At 50.1% G+C, this 20,072-nt stretch overlaps 1 protein-coding gene across 3 annotated transcripts in view; it reads left to right on the plus strand.

Moving 5' to 3' along the window:
* The window catches only part of Sipa1l2 (signal induced proliferation associated 1 like 2), a 157,442-nt gene extending 139,019 nt beyond the window's left edge, over positions 1–18,423 (plus strand). For 2 of the 3 annotated variants that reach the window (XM_050147013.1, XM_050147014.1), the window contains 4 exons: positions 3,136–3,267; positions 14,996–15,119; positions 15,823–15,904; positions 17,219–18,423. In XM_050147013.1, coding sequence (XP_050002970.1) covers positions 3,136–3,267; positions 14,996–15,119; positions 15,823–15,904; positions 17,219–17,365 — 485 coding nt within the window. In that variant the 3' untranslated portion in view covers positions 17,366–18,423. The remainder of the gene's footprint in view (positions 1–3,135; positions 3,268–14,995; positions 15,120–15,822; positions 15,905–17,218) is intronic. The other variant, XM_050147015.1, reaches the window with a different exon arrangement.
* Positions 18,424–20,072: the final 1,649 nt, after the last annotated feature.

The raw sequence follows: 20,072 nt of genomic DNA on the forward strand, positions 1-20,072 counted from the left end.
GTTCTTAATGACCTCATTTCCGCCTAGTGGAAGGAAAAGATGTCAAGTGCATCTGATTTTGAGTATTGGAAAAGGCACATGCAGCACTTGGGTCGTCTGAGAAACAGGCATAGCCTGCGGCTCTCCCTGCTCAAGTCGTCAGGCTGAGGTTCAAATCTCCCCACATTCATCCCAAGCTTTTATGCCAGTCCTGTGCCAGGTGTCTGCCAGCTCCCCCTTGTCACTCGGACCTCAAGCAAGTGTCACCTCCTTAGACAGGACTCTGTCTCACAGCACATCATCTAGCCTGGCCTTTTTAGAAGGTTCGGGAATCCCAGTGTGTGTCTATCTCCTAGTGACAGCCCAAGAGCTGAGCCCCAGCTGTGTGCCGACTGGCCTGCTCTCAAGATGTGATGGAGCAGCCGCTCTGTAAAGACAGCACTGGGGGCCCCAGCCTGAGGGGACGTCTCACGCAATCTCCTCCCCTCCCACCACAGAAGGGGCCGTGACACTGAACAGGTTGTGCAGGTCACTTCCTGAGACCCCAGGGCCACTCAGTGCTGACTGCGCTTGTGCTCTCCTGTGAGCAGACTCCAGGGCTGACTGAGCCGTACCTGTCTGCACACCCAGTCACTCGCATCATCTGCCCCTCAGCACTGAGATTCTTAATTTGTACCTTGCCTTAGAAACAGAACTTGAATTTCTTAGCCCTAGACTGCCAGGTGGTTGTTTCCTTGAGTAATTGGGGGAGTGATATTTCCACAGGAGGGTGTTAACTCTCACCCCACCTTCTCAATTAGAACCAGCCACTGTCCCTCCTTCTCCCATGGGCCTCCATCCCCTCCTTTATCGTGCTAGCCAGCCACTATTCCAGTTAGTCTAACAACACCAGCCACAGTCTTCTTCCCAGCTCTACCCAGTGGCCCCTGCAGCGTACCGCAGAGAAGGCCTGGGGGAAAGGACCCAACAGTCTTAAGTGTTATCTCTCCCAGCCCGTGCTCCAGCCTTTGCTGCTGCCTTCGTACTTGACAATGGCACAGTGCAGGCAGGGACTGCTGATGTGTGCAGGGAGGGGCTGCCACAGTGTCCCCTCAGAGGAGACTGGGAGCATGTTGGCAGACATCCCCACATCGCAGCATGGTCGCCTGGAAACAGCACTGTCTGGTGTCACTGTCACTGGGAGCAGACTGTGGGTGTTCTTCAAGACCACACAGGAAAGTGATGCCTGTCCCATTCCAGATGCCAGCACCTCACAGCTTCCCAGAAGGATGGAGGTGCAGAAATCACAGGTGCATTTGCTTAATTACGCCCCTGAACTTAATTGCAGGTTCAGCCAGCCAGGTGGTCGTTACTTTGATTGGTCTCATTAGTCAGATGCAGCCACAAGCAGCTGCATGCAACGCTCTGGGCAGGTTCAGAAAAGGCGCTTTGAAATCGTCCGGTCAGGCCCTTTCAGAACGGGTCCTCAGATGCATAACGAGTTCTTAACAATGAGTATTATTAATGTCCTGGGCACTGAAGGAGCTGATGCGAGAGCTTGAGGAGAAAAGGAATGGTGGGAAACTCACGTGCGCTGCAGGAGAACTGCCCAGCATTCCTGGAAGCGAGGGAGGGCCCGGGGGCTTCTGGTGTGGCCGCAGTGGGCTGTCCTGGGAAGTCAGACAGGTGGGCCCGCAGCCGCATCTGCGCATAGGTCATGAAGAGCCATCCTTTCTTCTTCTCATCCTTAGTTGGAGTAGTCTCACTACATTTGGGTGCGGAAAGAAGGCCTTTGTGATGTCTGTAATGTTTACCTACCTTTCAGCTTTGCCGACCTTGTTCCTCAGACTTTGTAAGTCCTCAGGAAAGAGATTGCTACCAGCCTGTCTCAAGGTGGGGTGGAGGTTGAGGCACGGTTTAAAGGGGACAGCCGAGGAAACAAGCAGGCACTTATCCCAGGTCAGTGAGATTTGGGTACCTCCAGAAAGCTTCTGCAAGAGCGTGAAGTGAGGATGTTCTTCAGGGCTCCATGCTGGTGGCCCTTGCTTCAGTCTCATTTTGGCTGGTTATGCCAAATCTCCATCTCTTTTGGGTAATGGCAGCTTAATGTTTCCTATTTTAGTAGGACGTATTTTATACAGCTTCCTAGGAACCTTTGTGAGAGGTGATGGAGGTCACTGTGCTGTAACCAACTCTATGGCGAATCTAGCAATCACTCCATGACTGAGTGGGTACTTGCTCTCCACTCTCTGACCCCAGGAGGATCAGGAGTGCTGTTGGCGTGGGGACAGTGGTACCTCTGCAGGGACTGATGAACTAGCAGACTTGGGCTAGGGACTGATGGTGCTCATACTGAGTGACTGGCTGTGAGGATGCTCTGGCTGACTGACTGGGAGGATGCTCTGACTGGCTGTGAGGATGCTCTGACTGACTGTGAGGATGCTCTGGCTGACTGACTGGGAGGATGCTCTGGCTGACTGACTGGGAGGATGCTCTGGCTGACTGACTGGGAGGATGCTCTGACTGGCTGTGAGCTCTGGCTGACTGAGAGGATGCTCTGGCTGGCTGTGAGGATGCTCTGGCTGACTGACTGGCTGTGAGGACAATTACTGATGGAATGATAGGTTGACTGATTCCAGACAGGGAGTGTGGTGCTCATACTGCGGGTAAGAGTGGTTGTAGCCATACTGTGACCTATTAACTGACTGCTCTGTATGGTAGCAGTATTCATGCTGTGACTGACATGTACACGGTGACTAATAGGTTGACAGATTAACTGACCGGACTAGGTACTTATATTGATGTACTCTGTGGAATCTATGGTATCCATGCTGTGACAGCCAACTTACTGATTCTCTGTAAGGGTGATAGTGTACATGCTCACTCTGCCTGACTGACTGACTGGCTGGCTAGCCGGCTTACTGGCTGGCTGACTGATTTCTCTGTCAGGGTGGTAGTCCCCATGCTGTGACTGACTGACTGATTCTCTGTGAGGTTGAGGGTGAAGGTGTCCATGCTGTGACTGACTGGCCTTCTGACTGACTCTCTTTGAGAGCAATAGTACTCATGTTCAGACTGACGGACTAACGGCTTGGCAGAGTCTGGGGACAATGGTCCCCATGCTGTGACTCGGGGTGGAGACAGACTGACTTACACTCTGATTTTGTTTCTACTCAGATGAGTTCTGGTTCTCCGACGGGTCCTTATCGGATAAGTCCAAGTGTGCAGATCCTGGCCTGATGCCACTACCAGACACAGCCACAGGGTTAGATTGGTCCCACCTTGTGGATGCTGCACGAGCGTTTGAAGGTAAAGATTCACCCACACCCAGGGCCCCTCTGTGTGCCCAACAAGCATGCTCCTGCAGGGCCTGTACTGCAGCTTAGGAGCACGTGTCTATGTATTGGATCACCTTTGTCCATCTTTGAAGATGAAGATAGGGGAAGACATGGATCTAAGGAGGCATCTAGAGGTGGTCATGTCATTTGGTGAAATAGTGCTAGGCAAGGGGTTTCAAACCCTAAATTCTACTCCAGGCACCAAGTGCCACCTGATCAGACAAGCCCCTTTTCCTCTTTGGCTCCATTGCCCTGTGTAAAAAGCATGCATGGTTGCCTAGCTCCTAAGGTGGCCTGGGAGAGCACCCTTGTGAGGCTAAAGCTGCTATGTGGGTGGAACTGTGTTTGTAGGCTGCTGACTTGGTGCCAACACGGATGACTTTGGCAGGATGGTTTGCCCCTTGCAAATCCCTCTACCCGTGTGGGTCTCAGCTTCTTCTGAGCTTCTAGGTTGGTGGATCAGTTAAGCCCATGGGTCAGTTAAGTGTGTAGGTCAGTGGGTTAGTTAAACCTGTGGATTGGTGGGCTGCAGAGGGTCAATTAAGCCTAATGGTCGGTGGGTTAGATAAACCTGTGGGTTGGTGGGCTGTGGAGGCTTATTTAAGCCTGGTGGTCGATGGGTTAGCTAAACCTGTGGATCGGTAGGCTGTAGAGGGTCGGTTAAGCCTGTGGATCGGTGGGCTGCGGAGGGTCGGTTAAGCCTGATGGTTGATGGGTTAGATAAACCTGTGGATTGGTGGACTGCGGAGGGTCGGTTAAGCCTGGTGGTGGGTGGGCTGTGGGGAGTCAGTTGCGCTCTGAGAACACACTAGCCCACGTGAACATTTTGCATGCAGGCCGACACTGTGGCTTCCTTTCTGTCCGTGCCTTTCCCAGCAGATGAAGTGATGTGGGATTGTTTGTTAGGGTTGCCTTGCCTTCTGTCCACTGTGAGGCGGCCAGGCCTTCCAGCCCTAACAGAGTATGCTGTCCCTAGGGCTCAGAGCCTCCCTTGGCCCCCACACCTGTCAGTTGCTTGTGGCTCTACCTCCCACCTGTGACATCGGCCACAGAAAACCAAGGTCTGCTGCTGTGACCAGACCTGCTAGAGAGGCCTCCTGTACGTTCATGCCCTTGGGTGCACGTCTGCGGGGGGGGGGGGGGGGGGGGGGGGGGGGGGGGGGGGGGGGGAGTTTATTATTGAGACTGGAGAGCTGAGAGAGGATACTCGTACACAGAGACCGTGCCCTCACTACATCCCTGTTAGTACATCACTCCCTCTGGAAACATCTGAATAGTGTCCATGTACTTGTTTATGTCGCTGTTAGAAGCCGCTAAGGGTGGTGGGGTAAAATGTCTTACTGGATCAGACTTCAGCTCCCATATTGATATACCTAGCAGGTGGTGCATCTGAAAACAGGTTTTTAAAGTGGAATTTACCAGCCTGTTGGAGTGAACTATTAGTATAACTGTTTCCTCTGGGTTGGTGATCCTAAATCGGCAGTCATAATGACAAGCAGGAGAACCTTAGCAGATTGAACCCAACAGCTTTCCCTCATAGAAGAGGGTACTCAGGGACCCCATCAGAGGTGTCCGTCACCACGCCCTCTCATCCAGCTGAATGTGGCCTTTTGGATGATAGAGCGTATAAGGGGTGGAAGGGCGTGGGTGGGTTCTTCAGTGATGCAGCTGCCTCTGGCTTGCACAGACGCCTCCATGAGTCACCCCAGAACTCACTGTCTCACCACGCTGCCTTGAATGGGGTCTTTTCTTTGGTTTGTCGGAGCTGTCTACATCTGAGAAGAATAGATGTTTCTTTCCATTTCCTCAGGAAAACTTATCAAGCAGACACCACAATTCTTACTTAGAAAATCCAAACAGGAATTCCTCCCTGGCAGTCACATGGTCCATCGACTTACCTCGGTCATCCACCTTTTTAAAGGCCATGTTCATCTTCCCTGAGCTAAAGCTTAGGCTTTGTTGTGTTATTCAAGAGTAGCGCTGAACACCAAATTCAACTCCCCCCCCCCCCATTACAGTTGTTTGAATGTGCTTAGATGTGATCAGTCTGAGAATGGGGGTGTTCCTGTGACCACAGACGTCATCAGGAAGCTTGCCCAAGGCCACTCTATGAGTGCCCTCCAGAGAGAAACAGACCCAGACATTGCTGACCACAGGCAGGGAAAACAATTTATCAAGAACACCAGAGCTGGAACTCGAGATTGGAACTTTGGAGATGTGACATGTTCCTCTGAATTTACCGTCCTCTTTCTGTGAGTAAGAAGTGATGAAGAGAGTGTGGCCTGTTAAATAGAGAGCAGTCCTTAAAGACATACACAATGCTTTAGCAACATTTTACTGAACAAGTATGAAAACTTAACTATACTTGCAGAGATTCCCGAAAACTGCGCATAGGGGCTGGGGAGACTGCCCCGTGGGTTATAACCCTTTCTTATAAGTGTAAGGACCTGAGTTCAAATCCCCAGCAGCCTCATCAAAAACTGAATATTGACTGTGCATGCCTGTAACCCAGACTTGTGGGCGGGGCAGAGATGGGACTATCCAGAGCTTGCTGGCCAGCCAGTCTAGCCAAAATGGCAGGCTTCCAGTTCAGTGAAACTCTGTCCTGAGCCAACAAGGTGGAAGAGGATGAGAGAGGAAGACACCTGACATCCTCCTCTGTTCTCAGTGTGCATGGGTGTGCACATTTGTGTGCAGGCAGCACACACACACAGATAAATAGAATAAAAGAGATGAAATCTGTTTTAAAATACTACCACAGATAAAACATAATTGCTTGTGTAAATAGATCAATAGTTAGTTTTTCTTTGAATATTGATTAGCATTTATCAGATATGATCCCAAACCATAAAAATGCACGAGCAAGATGGGATTAATATGTGAGAGGCTACTGGAGCTGCAGCAGACTGTCCTCCCCTGGAGAAGACACAGGCCCTGTAAGACCCCCCCTCTGGCTGTGTCATGAGACCTTGTGGTGCTTTGGGGTCTTGCTGTCCCCTGAAGAATGCAGACTCTGGCCAGGCCACGCCACGCCACCAGCCTTGTGTGCTGGTTTCCAAGTCAGGCACAGGCCAGGCTGTCATCCCGGCTGCTAGAAGATGAGAGACAGAGAACCACAAGCTCGGTGCCCACCTGGGCAGCGGAACAAGATGCCGTCTCAGAAAGCGCAGGGCCCAGGATTCGACATCTAGTATCACAGAAAGCAGAACTTGGTTCCCTAGGATGCTCAGTGCACAGTTCCCAGTGTCCAGAAGTAGCTGAGAAGCTAAAGGGAACCCGCCCCCAGACAACCTAGTGATGGCAGCTCACTCACAGTGCCTTAGCTGACTCCTGGTGAGGCCCTTTCTCAATACAGCACTCGGAGCCTTCATCTTAGAGGTGGGAAACCGTACACCTGACACTCTTCCGTGGCTTCGGCCGGGCTGCTCCCATGTCCACTGAATACCAGGTGCCGCCTCTCCCTCCCCCACCCATCGTTCCTCCGCATTTTCTCATTACATATTCTCTGGGTGATACTAAAGAGAGATTAAAGAAGTTATTGAGGAATGTCAACTATATAGGAATAAATTTCATGGTGATATAATTGAGTACTTATTGCAAGAAAAAAAATGGGGGTCAAGGACAAAAGCCAGAGTGTGGAGGTCATTGAAAAGCCACTAGAAAATATTCCAAAATATCCACTATCGCTCAAAACTACCAAGTTTGCAGTGAATTGTTCTTAGATTCAGAGAATAATGGTTCGCTTGTGAGAGGCTTTCCTGAAATCTAGAGGCCACTTTCTTGCGTGATAGAATTCTTTCTTTTTTTACATCTCTGAAAAGAGAGTCCCATTGAGACCGCCTTGGTCTGTAAGACTGCAGTGAGAACGTACATGAAATTCTGTAGTAGACTGAGGTTATTCACTCTTACAGGCAAGAGTCTAACTAGTTTAATAAAAGAAAAGCTTTAATTATAGTGAGTTAGTAGGTAAAGTAATTAAGAGTGATTATTCTAATTTCCTAAAAGTATATCTAATAGAATTGGGACCTATTTCTAATAAAAGATAAGATTTGAGAGATCCTTCCCAAGTCTCATGAAGGATATATCCTCATTCCCAGAAGTCTGCATAATGCAGTTGGGAATATGTTGGTGAGCAGGGCTTTCAAGTTGAGAAATTAAACAAGAGCTTCCTTAGTTCCTTTCTCAGTGCTGTAATAAAGTGTCCTGACCACGCAACCGAAGGGAGAGAGCACTTATCTTGATCACAGTTCCAGAGAGAGAGACTGTCCATTGTGGCAGGGAAGGCATGGCACAGCCACCCCAGCTTTGGGAACTGCCTGATCCCATTGTATCCACACTCAGGAAACAAAACAAGAAACTGGAAGTAGGGCCAGGCTCTAAAGCCCCAGGGCCCTCAGACACCCACTTCTCCCAGCAATGCTCTACCTCCTAAAGGCTCTACAACCTTCCCTAGCAGCGCCACCAGCTGGAGACCGGGTGTTAAAACGCATGAGCCTGTGGGGAACACACATGTAACCACAGCAGGAACCCAGTGAAACCATAGCCTTTCCTTTCTGCACTGGCTTCCTTGACACATGTAGTGTGGGAGGGAATAAAAAGAATGATATCAGTGGTTTAAAATTGCAGCCATGCTTCTATATCTAGAAGGTAGGGTCAAATGGAAATTGGTAAAGATTCTAAAATTGCTGAGACAGAGGCTGGTGGATTTCTGCAAGTTTGAGGCCAGCCTGATCTTAAAAAATGAGTTCCTAGATATCAGGGCTACACAGAGAAGTCCTGTATTGGGAAAAAAAATTCTAAAATTAACTAGATAAACAGTTTTTCAAAGTATTCCTGGTTTTTCTAGCTACTATTTCTACATAATAAGCCATCCCAAAATTTATGCTACCACCATCCCTGGTCTATTTCTTCAGTGCCTTGAGTTGGCTGAGGCTCAGCTTGGTGGTGCTTCTGCTCCACAGGCTACCAGAGCCCATGCTTGGGGCTTGGCTGTGTCAGTTTCATGCAGAGAACCCCACTCCTGTGTCTGTCAGGAATAGCCACACCCTGGCTGAACTCTGCACCCACTGGGGTCATTGCATATTTCCGTGCATGATGGAATCCCTAGTGGAAGAAAAGGAGGTTATTTTTATTTGATGTCTGATCTGAGAAGTCCCAGGCTATGATACCTACCATCATCTGTTGCAGAGCAAGTCTCAAGGACAGCCAGACACTAGGGTAGTGCTGTGGTCGTGGCTGGTGTGTTCACATGTCAGAGGGAGGTCTGGTTGGCTCAGGTCCCACACAGTCTCTGTAACACCCTCGAAAGACACCATAAGCAAACCAGCAAGCTCCAACTGTGTGTTCTTTGGAAATGAAGCCATTGTTAGAATTACCATGAGAGAACAGAGCCTCCTTAAGTAACTGTAGAGTCTTAATATAGACAAGGACAGGAGTGGATAGAATCCTTGCTGGTAAAAATGACAGTCCTTTCTGAATTAATTTGAGATAAGTGCAGTTTAAACTCCGCTATCTAAAGATATGCTAAGAACTTAATTGCACCCATTTAGAAAAATGATGAACAGTTTTCAACAAAAAACCTATTATAAATCAATAATAATTAAAATAGCATAATAATGACTCAAAAATAGAATAATTTCTTTTGAAAAAGTAAAGAACATAGGCATCAGAATGTATTTAACACCTAAGTGAGAAAGCAGTTTATATACTAGGAAAGTCAACTTCATAAAAAGTGAAAAATAATTCAATATTACCATTTGGAAGACGTAATTATGCAGTAATGAGAGAGCATGTGAGATACAGTGTGGCCAGAAAAATGTGCGCTGGCTCTGTGGTGGGCTAGTGAAGTGTGTGCATGCGGCCGGCTGAAGACACACAGCAACTAAGTGTGCAAACCGTGTTCATGTAGATCCAAGTGATAATGAGCTGCGGGCACTCACCTGCTCAGTGTGAAAAACAATTCTGCTGCTCCAGGAAGCCACAAAGAGCACTAAAGCCAGCGTTGCTCTGCAGGTTATAAAGCAGTCCGTCTTCTCATTCGAGCACAGAATCCATAACCACATCCCCTCCCCAGACCTGAAATCTCACAATCTCATTCCTCAGAACTAGCCAATAGCAAACTATTCCATATATAAAATAATACAGCACCATTAAGATCGGTTACAAGTAGATAGATAACCAGAGTGTAGCCCAAAAGCACACGTCAAAAGTGGAGAAGTCTCCTTAGTCTGGGACTGAGATGGTGATCTAGGTGCCAATGGTGTCAGCGCAAGGCCAGCAACTCCCCTGTGCTGTGACAGTCACATTTAAGACCTGACTGGGTCACATGCCAGGCTTTATTTTATTTTATTTTTTATTTGGGATTTTCGAGACAGGGTTTCTCTGTAGCTTTTTTGGTTCCTGTCCTGGCACTAGCTCTTCTAGACCAGACTGGCCTCGAACTCACAGAGATTCACCTGCCTCTGCCTCCCGAGTGCTGGGATTAAAGGCGTGCACCACCACCGCCTGGCGCCAGGCTTTATTTTAATATGTCCAGTTCTGTCTGGTGTGGATGGGGCAATGCCCTTTGCCTGTCAGAGTTCCTGAACAGAATTCCAGACTTATCTACTACAGCAAACCCTTCCAGCTTGTCTTCTGCTACGTGAAGTAATGTTTTCTAGACCGCCCCGACTCGTTTCCTTAGTGAGCTTTTCACTTTCCAGCACTTCAAGAGCAATGTACGCTCTGTAGAAACTGCATTTGGGATCTGCAGTGCGTCGTGGCCCTGCCCCATGGCGCTGCTGGCAGTGGAGACTGCAGGCAGAACATGGGCTGTGTGGCTGGGCTGGGCTCCCCTGCAGGTGGTGTTAATAGTGTGTTCACCTAAACCCAGGCTTAACAAGATGGGACCATGTGAAACAGGATCAGAGCCAGTAGAAAATCTGGCTGTGGGTCAGACTGAGTCCAGGAAAGGAAGTGGGGTCTCTTTGAAAACTTCTACCATTAACGGGCTGGGCTGGAAGATGGCTCGGTCACAAAAGTGCTAGCCTTACAGGCATGGGGACTTGAGTGTGACCTGCAGAGCCTGTGTGAAAAGCCAGGCATGGTCACTCACACTGGTAATCTCCATTCTGGGGAAGCAGATGCTCTCAGATCCCTGGGTCTCACTAGATTGAGAGCTTACCCAAATCAGTGCGTGTTCAAGGCCAACGAGCTGGCCTCCACATACGCATGTACCTGCACATACGTGAGTGTCCACATACAACACAGATCCTGAAGTTAGCTGCTCTCATTCATCATTGACATATCAGGAGTCGGCCAGTGTGGTTCTGAGTTTCCTGCTTACGTGCTGAAGTGAACAGCAAGCATGCTTCAAAATTAACATGATGCTGGCAACCAGAGACTGGGTTCTATGTCCCTAGCCTGAAGAGGCCTGTCCTCTAAGTGCCCAGTATTTACCGTGAGCGGTGGCTGTCACCACGTCCCCAAGACTGAGCGTGAGTGAGACCTGTGTGCTCACATGCTTTTAATGTCAATGCTGGGCTGCTGTGGGAATTAGATAACCAAATGAACACACTGGGGGGGGGGGGGTAGTCTCTGTGTGTGTATATATGTGTGTGTGTAGTCTGTGTNATATATATATATATGTAGTCTGTATATATATATAGTCTGTGTCTATATATATAAACTTTGAAGATGAAAAGTTTTTCATTTTAAATACTCAGCACCAAGCTGATAGAAGTTTTAAAGTCTTAGAGTTATTGCTGTTTGAGCCTGTATGTGCACACACAGAACACAGCTTGCTGAGCACTCCTGGTGGTCTTGTAAGTGGTGGGGAAGCAGAGAGACAAGCACTGCGAGGTCAGGTTTTATATGGTAAATCAGCTTAAATCCCCTCAGCAGCGGATTGAGTGGTCTCAGGCCAAGGCTGCTCTGTGTCTTGAGCAGAGGCTAGTTCTAGGGCTCCTGCTTCCCATGACTCGGGCCAGCTCTTCAGCGCTGCCTCGGGAGACCCACAGAGGCCCAAACCAGGGTCTTTGCTGTGGAGCGTGCAGTGTGTTCTGTTTCCTTTCCTGTCAGCTGAGTCGCCGTCCCACAGCCCAGGAAGCACGGGTGGGTGTCCAGGCAGCCCTGGTTCCCCCTCCCCAGCTGCAGAGTCCACGCAAGTCTTTTCCTCTGTAGTTGTGACAGACAGATCAGAGAAGCCTTCTTCGTGGAAGAGATCGCTTACCTCACCACCTGCCATCCCCTGAGACTCTGGTGCATTTTATGGCTCTGCTCATCCCTGCCTGTCGTGCTGGTGTGGTTTGAAGTCTGGGGTGATTTGCCGTCCGCTGTCTTGCTGTTTCATCCCTAGACTCACTGAATGGCCTATGGATTAGCCTTCCTCTTGCATAGTGCTATGTCCTTTCAGATCTTTAGAATGACATCGGGTGCTGGGGAGATGGCTCAATCTTTAATGCGCTGGCCTTGCAAGGGCGAAGACCTGAGTGGAAAGGCTGGGTACACCATGCACACCTATGGCCCCAGCACTGAGGAGGTGAAGCCATGAGCATCCTTGGGGTTTGGCTGACCTGCCAGCTTAGTAGAGTCTGCAAGTTCCAGGCCAAGGGAGAGACCTTGTCTTAAAAGTAAAAAAGAGAGGTAGATACACCTGTGAAACAATGCCCTAAGCTGATCTCTGACCTCAACATTCGAACACACATGCACGTTACCCCCCACCCCACATGAACGTATATAATGACATTGAAAGGGGAAAATTGGCTGTCCCTCAAACATGTCTGATGTTCCATTAGCCAAACCTGCTGAGCCTGTGGGAACAGGAGGGGCAAAGCAAACAGGCCGCCCCATAGTTCAGGCGCCAGACCTGAGCTGTGCCTGCACACACCAGCCACTCTCCCAAGCTTGCCTTTTCTGTGGTTTTATTTGTGCCATGAGGTCCCAGGTCAGGTCACGTGATGGCAGAGTGTTTGTCATCAGAGAAGTAAGCTGAAGGGACAGAGTGTCACTGAAAAGTGTCAGGAAGGTGAGCCTTATCCGAAATTCATTCAGTGTCTCTAGGGAGAGTAGCATCTGCCTGCCCAGAGTCCCTAGCCTGCTCTTCCGGGACACAATGCCTGGGTGGCAAATCTGCACTGGCTTCTGTCCCCCTGGCCAGAGGACCATGTGACTCCCTGGGGCTGCCTGGAGCGTGTCCTATTCTGGTTCGTGTGTGGGGATTTATAGATTAAGACAGAAATGGCTAAAGCAGAATGCAGTATTTCTATCCAGGTGTGAGACCTGACCCTCAGAGCCAAATATACTGAAAAACAAAGGCAGCTTGGCTAGGTTGTCTCAGGCTCCACATGGTAAAAAGGAATCCATGGAATTCAAACAAAAACAAACGAACAAAAAAAGAATATCTTGATGTTGGAGTGCAAGCATGCATGTGCAGGTGTTTGCCTGTGTGGACGCCTGTGGAGGCCAGAGGTTGACATCAGGGTTTCTTTGGTAGCTTCTCCTGTCCTCATCGCCCTTGGAGACAGGATCTCTCTCTGAACCTGGAGCTCACCATTCAGCTAGACTTGCTGGCCAGTGAGCCTCGAGGATCTGCCTACCTCTGCCCTCCCACACTGGGGTTCCAGACATACACTCACCGTGCTCAGGTTCTCCGCGTGTGTGAGGGGTCCAGACTCAGGTCTGCAGCTGTGCAACAAGCATTTTCCCAGCCCGGGTTTTTCTAGTTTTCAGTTGCTATTGTTTTTAAATGATAAGATGTCTATTTGGGGCCCTCACAGAAGAAGACTGTAGAATTCCACACAAGATCTTAACCAAAAGGCCGTAGTTGGTGTGCACAGAATTCTGTAGCCACCCAGGCCTCTCACTCCCAGCCAGGGTTCCCCTTCATCTGTCCCCACTACCTCTGTGCAGGGAGACCGTGTGTGGATGTGGGCAGTGGCCAAGCTGCCTTAACCTGTTCAGTTCCAGGTTATTTCACCAAGTGTGAAGCCCCAGTGTCAGGCAGAAGTGGGTTGCATAGTTTCCTGTTAGGGCTGAGCAGTTGCAAGGTCTTTGTCGTGCTGTGGGTTAGACTGGGCTTTACAGAAAAGGCAATTAAAAATTAAAGGACCTGTCTGCCCTTGGCAGGTGTTAGGTGGGGGCCATGCAGCTCAAGAACCCTGATGTGCTGGGTCACTCGGTGGGCTCAGCAGGACTTCTGAGAGGGCCCAGGGCACCGTGAATAAGTTGGCTGTGCCTTCAGCTCCGTCTGGCTGCAGTGACGTTCCATCATATGCTCCTGGCAGCCTCCACATTGCTAGCCTTTTTAATTAACTGGTAGTGTGTGACCCTACATCAACCAAGCAGGCAGGTCACCTCATTAAGAGGCCTGCGCAGCAGCCAGCAGGAGACAGCTCCTCGCGCCTGGGTACTGCTCCTCCCCATTAATCAACCCTATGAGAAGCCTCCCATGCTCACTGGAGGACCTCAGCGCTCAGTCCCAGCTGTGCATGCGCGTGCACTCAAAGTCTGGGGCAAGGCAGGCTCCCAGGGCAGCTCCCTGAATCTGTCCCCATGTCCTGCAATGACAGGACATTTCCTGCCTACCTCGAAGTATTGCTGGCCTGAGTTCTGGGTCAGAGTTTAGCCCCAAGAGGCTGGACTGCTCCTGTTTGCCGTTCTTTGCTGCCCAGCTTTCTGGAAACATTGAATGTCAAGCTCACGATGTCTTGTAAGAGGAGGCTCTGTCTCGGGTTGTGGGTGTTTTCTGCTGGCCTCGCTGATCCCGCTGAGCTCCGTGCACCGTTGGCCGGCGGCTCTCACCACCACTGTTCTCTTAGCTTTGCAGAGTGGATCGAGCAGGACAATCTGAAATGGTGGGATCTGTAACTGAACATGTATATGTCAGACATTAACACCCTGCTTCTAACTAGAACACTTAAAACATGAAGCATGTTATCTCACCATGATGTATGACACCGCCTAACACTGGCACGGAGCCTTCTGGTTACTGTCTTCTTACACGTACACTAATAGGTGCACATAGACCCCCACACACACACACAAATGCTAGCACACCATGCATGCTATACCCACACAACCCCATCCTTCAAGTGCCATAAGGGTCTCCGAGATTCTCAAGGTCAGAGAGATCTTCCTGTTCATGGGAGAATTCTAAATCTTATTTCAGGTCTTGACTCAGATGAAGAACTCGGGCTTCTCTGTCACCACGCCTCCTACCTAGGTGATTGACACTGGCTCTTGCTGTTTCGTAGCCTGTTCTATTTATTTCATGTGTCTGCACGCCTGCATGGTGGTCCACATACCGAATGGGGGTGGGGGAGGCACCAGGGACGTATGCCCTGGCTGTTCTGTCCCAGGAATGTTCTCGAGTTCACGGGAGCTTGCAGAAGGGTCCATCTCCATGGTTCTGTCCACCAGCCGCATCAACCAGCTTGCTAACCCATGCCCAGCCAGTAGCTTTAGATGACGTGGGGTGTGGAGAGAAGATGGTAGCCCTGTCTCTGTGTATCTGGTTTGTTCCATACAGCCCACGGAGGACTGTCGGTCTCATGCTTTTTCATTGCCAACAGCTTGCCTGAGTTTCTGTTTCTCCATTTTGTTTCAAACAGGGCATTGTGGTAAGGAGGGCCAGCAGATTCCATTCAGTAAATTGCTCTGTACAAAGGCATGGTGCCTGGTGGTTCTCACCAAACTGCTTTCTGTGTGTTCCTCATCTCCAGACCAGAGGGTGGCATCTTTCTGTACCCTGACCGACCTCCAGCATGGACAAGACCTGGAAGGAGCCCCAGAGCTGTCCCTGTGTGTGGATCCCACCAGCGGCAAGGAGTTCATGGATGCCTCTGGGTAAGTGGGCAACCCCTCCCACTGTCCCAGAACTCAAGGACCCCAGGCCAAGCAGGGGAGAGTCTTACAGTGGGCCTAACCTGGATTCCTGCCATGCTGGAAATGACGCCACTAGACCGTGTGACCATTGCACCGCTGATGGCTGGCCTGTGCCCACAGTAGCCAGTCTCACTGACAGAGAGGACCAGGTGGGACCTCAGGTCAGCTACCTAAAAACTACAAAAGCACCAGGCAGTGACCCCCTTGTTAGTCATTCTTGGACTGCCAGGCCACTCATGCTGTGGGTCCTCCTAGGGCACAGTTCATCCCAGACCTGGGTCCTTGATCCAACCATCCACCTACTACTGCCATTTATGAGGATTGTACCTGCTATTTATGATGCGTGCACCCCATTTCTGACTTACCTGCGAACTGAGCCACTGTGAACTTGCTATTGAGCCTGGTTCTGTTTTCTTGACAAAAGCAAGTTACAGAGGTCACATTCATGTTTGGCTCCTTGGACTTAGTTCTGGCCTACCTCTTCTCCAGTTAAATAACCCTGGTCTTTGTTTCCTTACCAGTCTTGGTGTCTTATAGCTCTGGGGACATTGTCCCAAATCATCAACTTATACATAATGTTTGTAGTGAGTTTACCAACACAAACACAAGCAATATCCTAGCCTTGAGTTTCTTAAGTCCGAATCTTCATTATACCATTTCCCAGGGAGCGATCGCCCTCCACACTGACTGGGAAAGTCAACCAGCTCGAACTGATTCTCCGACAGCTGCAGACCGACCTTCGCAAGGTATGGCGGCCCCTGTCACTCCTGCAAAGAAGCTGAGGAGACCCAGCTTCTAAAGACCCTCACCAGACCTGGACACCAGAAGGAGATTCCCTGGGTCTGTGCTCACCTGCTCACTCACAGGCAGCTGGTGTGGTTTTTTCCCTGAGGGTGCAGGGAGTCCTGTGAACTTGCCTGAGGGTGACTGGGCCTTATGCACGGTGAGGTCCCCATGTGAAGTAAGACGCAGCAAGCCAGCAGCTTTGATTCTGTGAGTTGTTGACTGCAACAGCCAAATGTGAGCCAGTCCAAAGGGGAGTCAGTTGCTCCCCAAAAACGATATCTCCAAGAGTTCAGTCAGCTCACCCACCTCGGAACAGCTGTGTGCACATGCTCCTGTGCCAATGTCTCCTCAGAGGAACAAGATTCTTTACGCAGGGATTCCTGCTGGTCCCCACTGCTGTGTCCTTACTGTGCTAGGTGCCCTTTGCTGCCCATAATTGCGGGGTGGCGTGTGTATCACAGAGAAAGTCCCAGGAGGCTCTGGGCGGCGCCTCAGTTTGACTTTGGGAGAAGAGGGATTATAGCTGGTGTGAGTGTTAGTAGGGCCGGACCGAGCAAAAAGGAAGGAATTACACAGCAGCCAAGAGTGCTGGGAGGGAGTGGCCTAGGGTGGGCACAGGGACCGCTTCTTCAGTGTGTCAAACATGTGTGTCAGTGTGTGCATGCACGTCCACATGTTGACACACTTTCTGATGGCCTCTGTCTTCCATCACCAGAGAAGAGGCCAAGGTCAAGTGTAGAGGGAAGCTGCCAGGGTGAGTTCAGCTCATCTGCCAACAAGGCTTTGCTTTTCCACCTCTCTGTTGTGTGCTCAGCACTAGAGACCTCTGTTCCTCATGGCTGTTGTTAGAAGCGCCATACAGTTGTGAAAATCCCACTATTATGTGCTTGTGAGTGGCCAACTGAAGGTCGACATGGAAATACGACAGCATCAGAAGGCTAAGGATAGAATAAGAGGCCCTGAGTGATTGTTCTAGATTTAGCTTCCATGGCTGCCACTTTGGCGCCAGTTTTAGGTGGAGAGGAAGGGAATGGAGAAGAGCTGCAGACCTGGAGGGGTTCACACCAACTGCTTCAGTCTGTCTCTTCCAGGTGGGTGAGGGCAGTATAGCTTCTGATTGACAGTCGTCCTACAAAGCAGCTCCGTCCTGTCCCTGTGTGAGTGGCAAAGCCCAGGCAGGAGAGTCCCTGGGATTAAGTCGGAATGGGGCCCTCATGTCCGCTCAGTGGGAGGGGCCTACCAGTGCTCTGTAACATGATTTCTGGTCCCCACAGGAGAAGCAGGACAAGGCAGTGCTGCAGGCTGAGGTCCAGCACCTGAGGCAAGACAACATGCGGCTGCAGGAAGAGTCGCAGACTGCCACAGCCCAGCTGCGCAAGTTCACCGAGTGGTTTTTCAGTACCATCGACAAGAAGGCCTGACCAGCCAGCTGCTCTCACGGGGACCCTGGGCTGGCCCGCCCGCCCGCCTGCGGTCCCTTCCAAGTGGCCAACGCAGCTTTCCGTGCGCTTTCCACCACCTGTAGGTAGATTCTCACTGCTCGTTCTGTGTCTCGCGACTCACCCTAGCAGGACAGGTCAGGGGACCTGGACTCCTCCTGGGTAGCTGCAGCAGAAGATGAATGTAACCCCTGGTGAACGCAGAAGTAGCCGGCAGCTGAAAGGCTCCTGGACAGTGCTCGGGCCTCAGCTTCCCTGGGGGAGAGAACTAGGTGTCACTAACTGAAGTAGGTGACCTACAGAGATGCTAAGCGAGTGTACTATAGCAGGGCTGTAGGATTGTAAAAATAAATACGGAGGCAGATAACCAGACGTGGACTTTAATGTTAAAGGTGCTCTATTTTTTTGGATGTACAGTAGTTTTCTCCCCCAGCCACATCACCATAGCAATAAGAAGGGTGCAGGAAGCAGCGGCAGAGCTCTGGCAGCGAGAAGCCCTGAAGTCTAGCACTAGCTCAAACGCTCTTACCGTAGAGACATATTTATTGCAGGAACAAATGGTGCCTGAATATTAACAGTGTTCTGATTTTTTTAAAGAGATGCTTATGTCTTGTAAGTGGCTGGACCTGTCGGTGGTCACGTCAGTGCTTAGTTTGCTCCCATAGTCGCTCTGCTGAGGACAGTCGTCTCCCTTCCCACTAGCGGTCCCCATGCTGAGTGCCCGCGAGTCCTGCGGACAGTCCCAGATTTGTTGATCTTTGTACAGAAACTCCGGTAAAGCGTCTTGTATTTAACACTCTTATTTAAGCTTATTTAACCCTAACCTGTTAATTTTATATGATTTGGTTTCACCTGCACTGTAAGGAGGGCGGCAGGCAGGCGGGCGGTGACTGAGCTCACCCGGAACGGGCTGAAGCAGGCGGGCAGTGCTGCTGGCTAACACAATGTTTGTATTGCTTTTCCATTTTTAACTGTTATATTTGAGATGAACATACATTTTGCTTTTTTAATAAATGTTCAAAAGAAGTCAACATAAGAAACAGTGTTGTCTGGTGTGTGTAGACTGTGATGTGTCCGTCATTTCTGGGAGTTTATTTCAGGTCGTTTCCGGTCCTGATCTGTATTCGGAACTGTTTAGCTGCCTCTTAGCCTCTCACTGGTTAAGAATGCTAAGGATTCGTTACTACACTCCACGTATACTATTCTCTAAACTTCTAGTCTCCTTGATCCTAGGAGTATGCTTGGGAGGGTCTGGGTGACCGTAGGAGTATCCTTGGGTTGGGAGGGTCTGAGTGAACCTAACCATATCCTTGGGAGGGTCTGGGTGGTTCCCTTTTTATAACCAAATAAACTGTGACCTGGGGTGAGTTACTTACTCAAGCTTCCTTTAGGGGTGGAAAGCGATTTAGTTGGCCGGTTTTAGAAAAGCCAGGGCTCACTGTATAGCCCAGGTTCACTAATAACTCATCCTCCTGCCTCAGCATCCTGAGACCTGGATTTACAGATGTGTGCCACCACACCTGACTGACTATAAATCTGGTTTATTCGAGGACTCCAGAGTTGTTTGTGAGGCGGCTGTGCAGCCCTGACAGCCACTGCTCTTTGAGTCCCTGACCTAGAGCAGCTGTGGCCCTGTAGAGCGCAGCTAAGCAGGTGGAGTGAGTCCACCTTAGAGGAAAGAAAGGAGCCCAGTGGGGCGCCGTCCCACCCTGAGGCGTTGCCATGGCCCAAAGCACCAATGTCTTCTTGATGTTAAGTCCTTTTGTCTCTAGGGCCAACGTGGAGTCATCTCTCAAACCCATGTCTATGGGGCCATGCCTAGCGCAGGGACAAGGTGATTCTGGTCTGTCACTCTGCAGGCTAACTGAACATGCTTCTTGTCTCCATGGTGCATGGAGTTCTGAGCGGCTTTGCACTGGCTAACCATGCTTGGTTACTGACACCTCTTAACTAGGCATGTTAACTTGCTATGAGAATGCGCTGGTACAAACTAATATTGGAGTCAAGCCTCTAAAAGTAATTGCTTTTATTTTAGAATAATTAAGCAGGTGTTTTTTTCTCGCCTTATGGGGTGAACTGTTATGTGTCAAAGCCTTCCCAGTATGTGGCAGTTGAAAGTAATTAGCATATTGGAGAGGGTTTTTTTTCCTATACTAGGGAGAGGGCTTATTAAAAACACAAGTTGCCATCCAAGGGTAACAACAGAAAGCCTACCTTGCTCAGCTGCTCAGTTATCAATGAGGTAGAAGAAGCCCGTGGTCCCACCCATCAATCAAAATGCATTTTGATTGCCTGTCATTCACCAGGAATGCCATCAGACTTAGGAAGCCACAGCTTCTTAACTGCAAAGTCTACGGCTAGAGAGGTGGCCACATAGAAGGACGAGGACATGTTGTCAGGGGCAACGGCTCAGCCGGTGAAAGCCCTAGCCATAGAAGCCTGCTGGCCTAAGATGTGTGGAACCCACACAAAAAGGTGGGTGCATGGCGTGTGTCTGTGACCCTGGCACTCCTGTGGTAAGGAGTAGGAGACCGGAGAATCACCTGATAGTGGCAGAGTGTTTGGAAAAGTCACGTGCCCTTGTAAGACACCAGCCTGAGAGCCTGGGGCTGACTCTGCTGATCTCTGAGGCACGGCGGATTTGGAGACTTCTGGGGAACTGACTGAGGACTTCTAGCCAAACAGAGGG

Source organism: Alexandromys fortis, unplaced genomic scaffold, assembly GCF_014885135.2.
Source record: "Alexandromys fortis isolate MF-2015 unplaced genomic scaffold, M_Fortis_MF-2015_v1.1 scaffold_12, whole genome shotgun sequence".
NCBI lineage: Eukaryota > Metazoa > Chordata > Mammalia > Rodentia > Cricetidae > Alexandromys > Alexandromys fortis.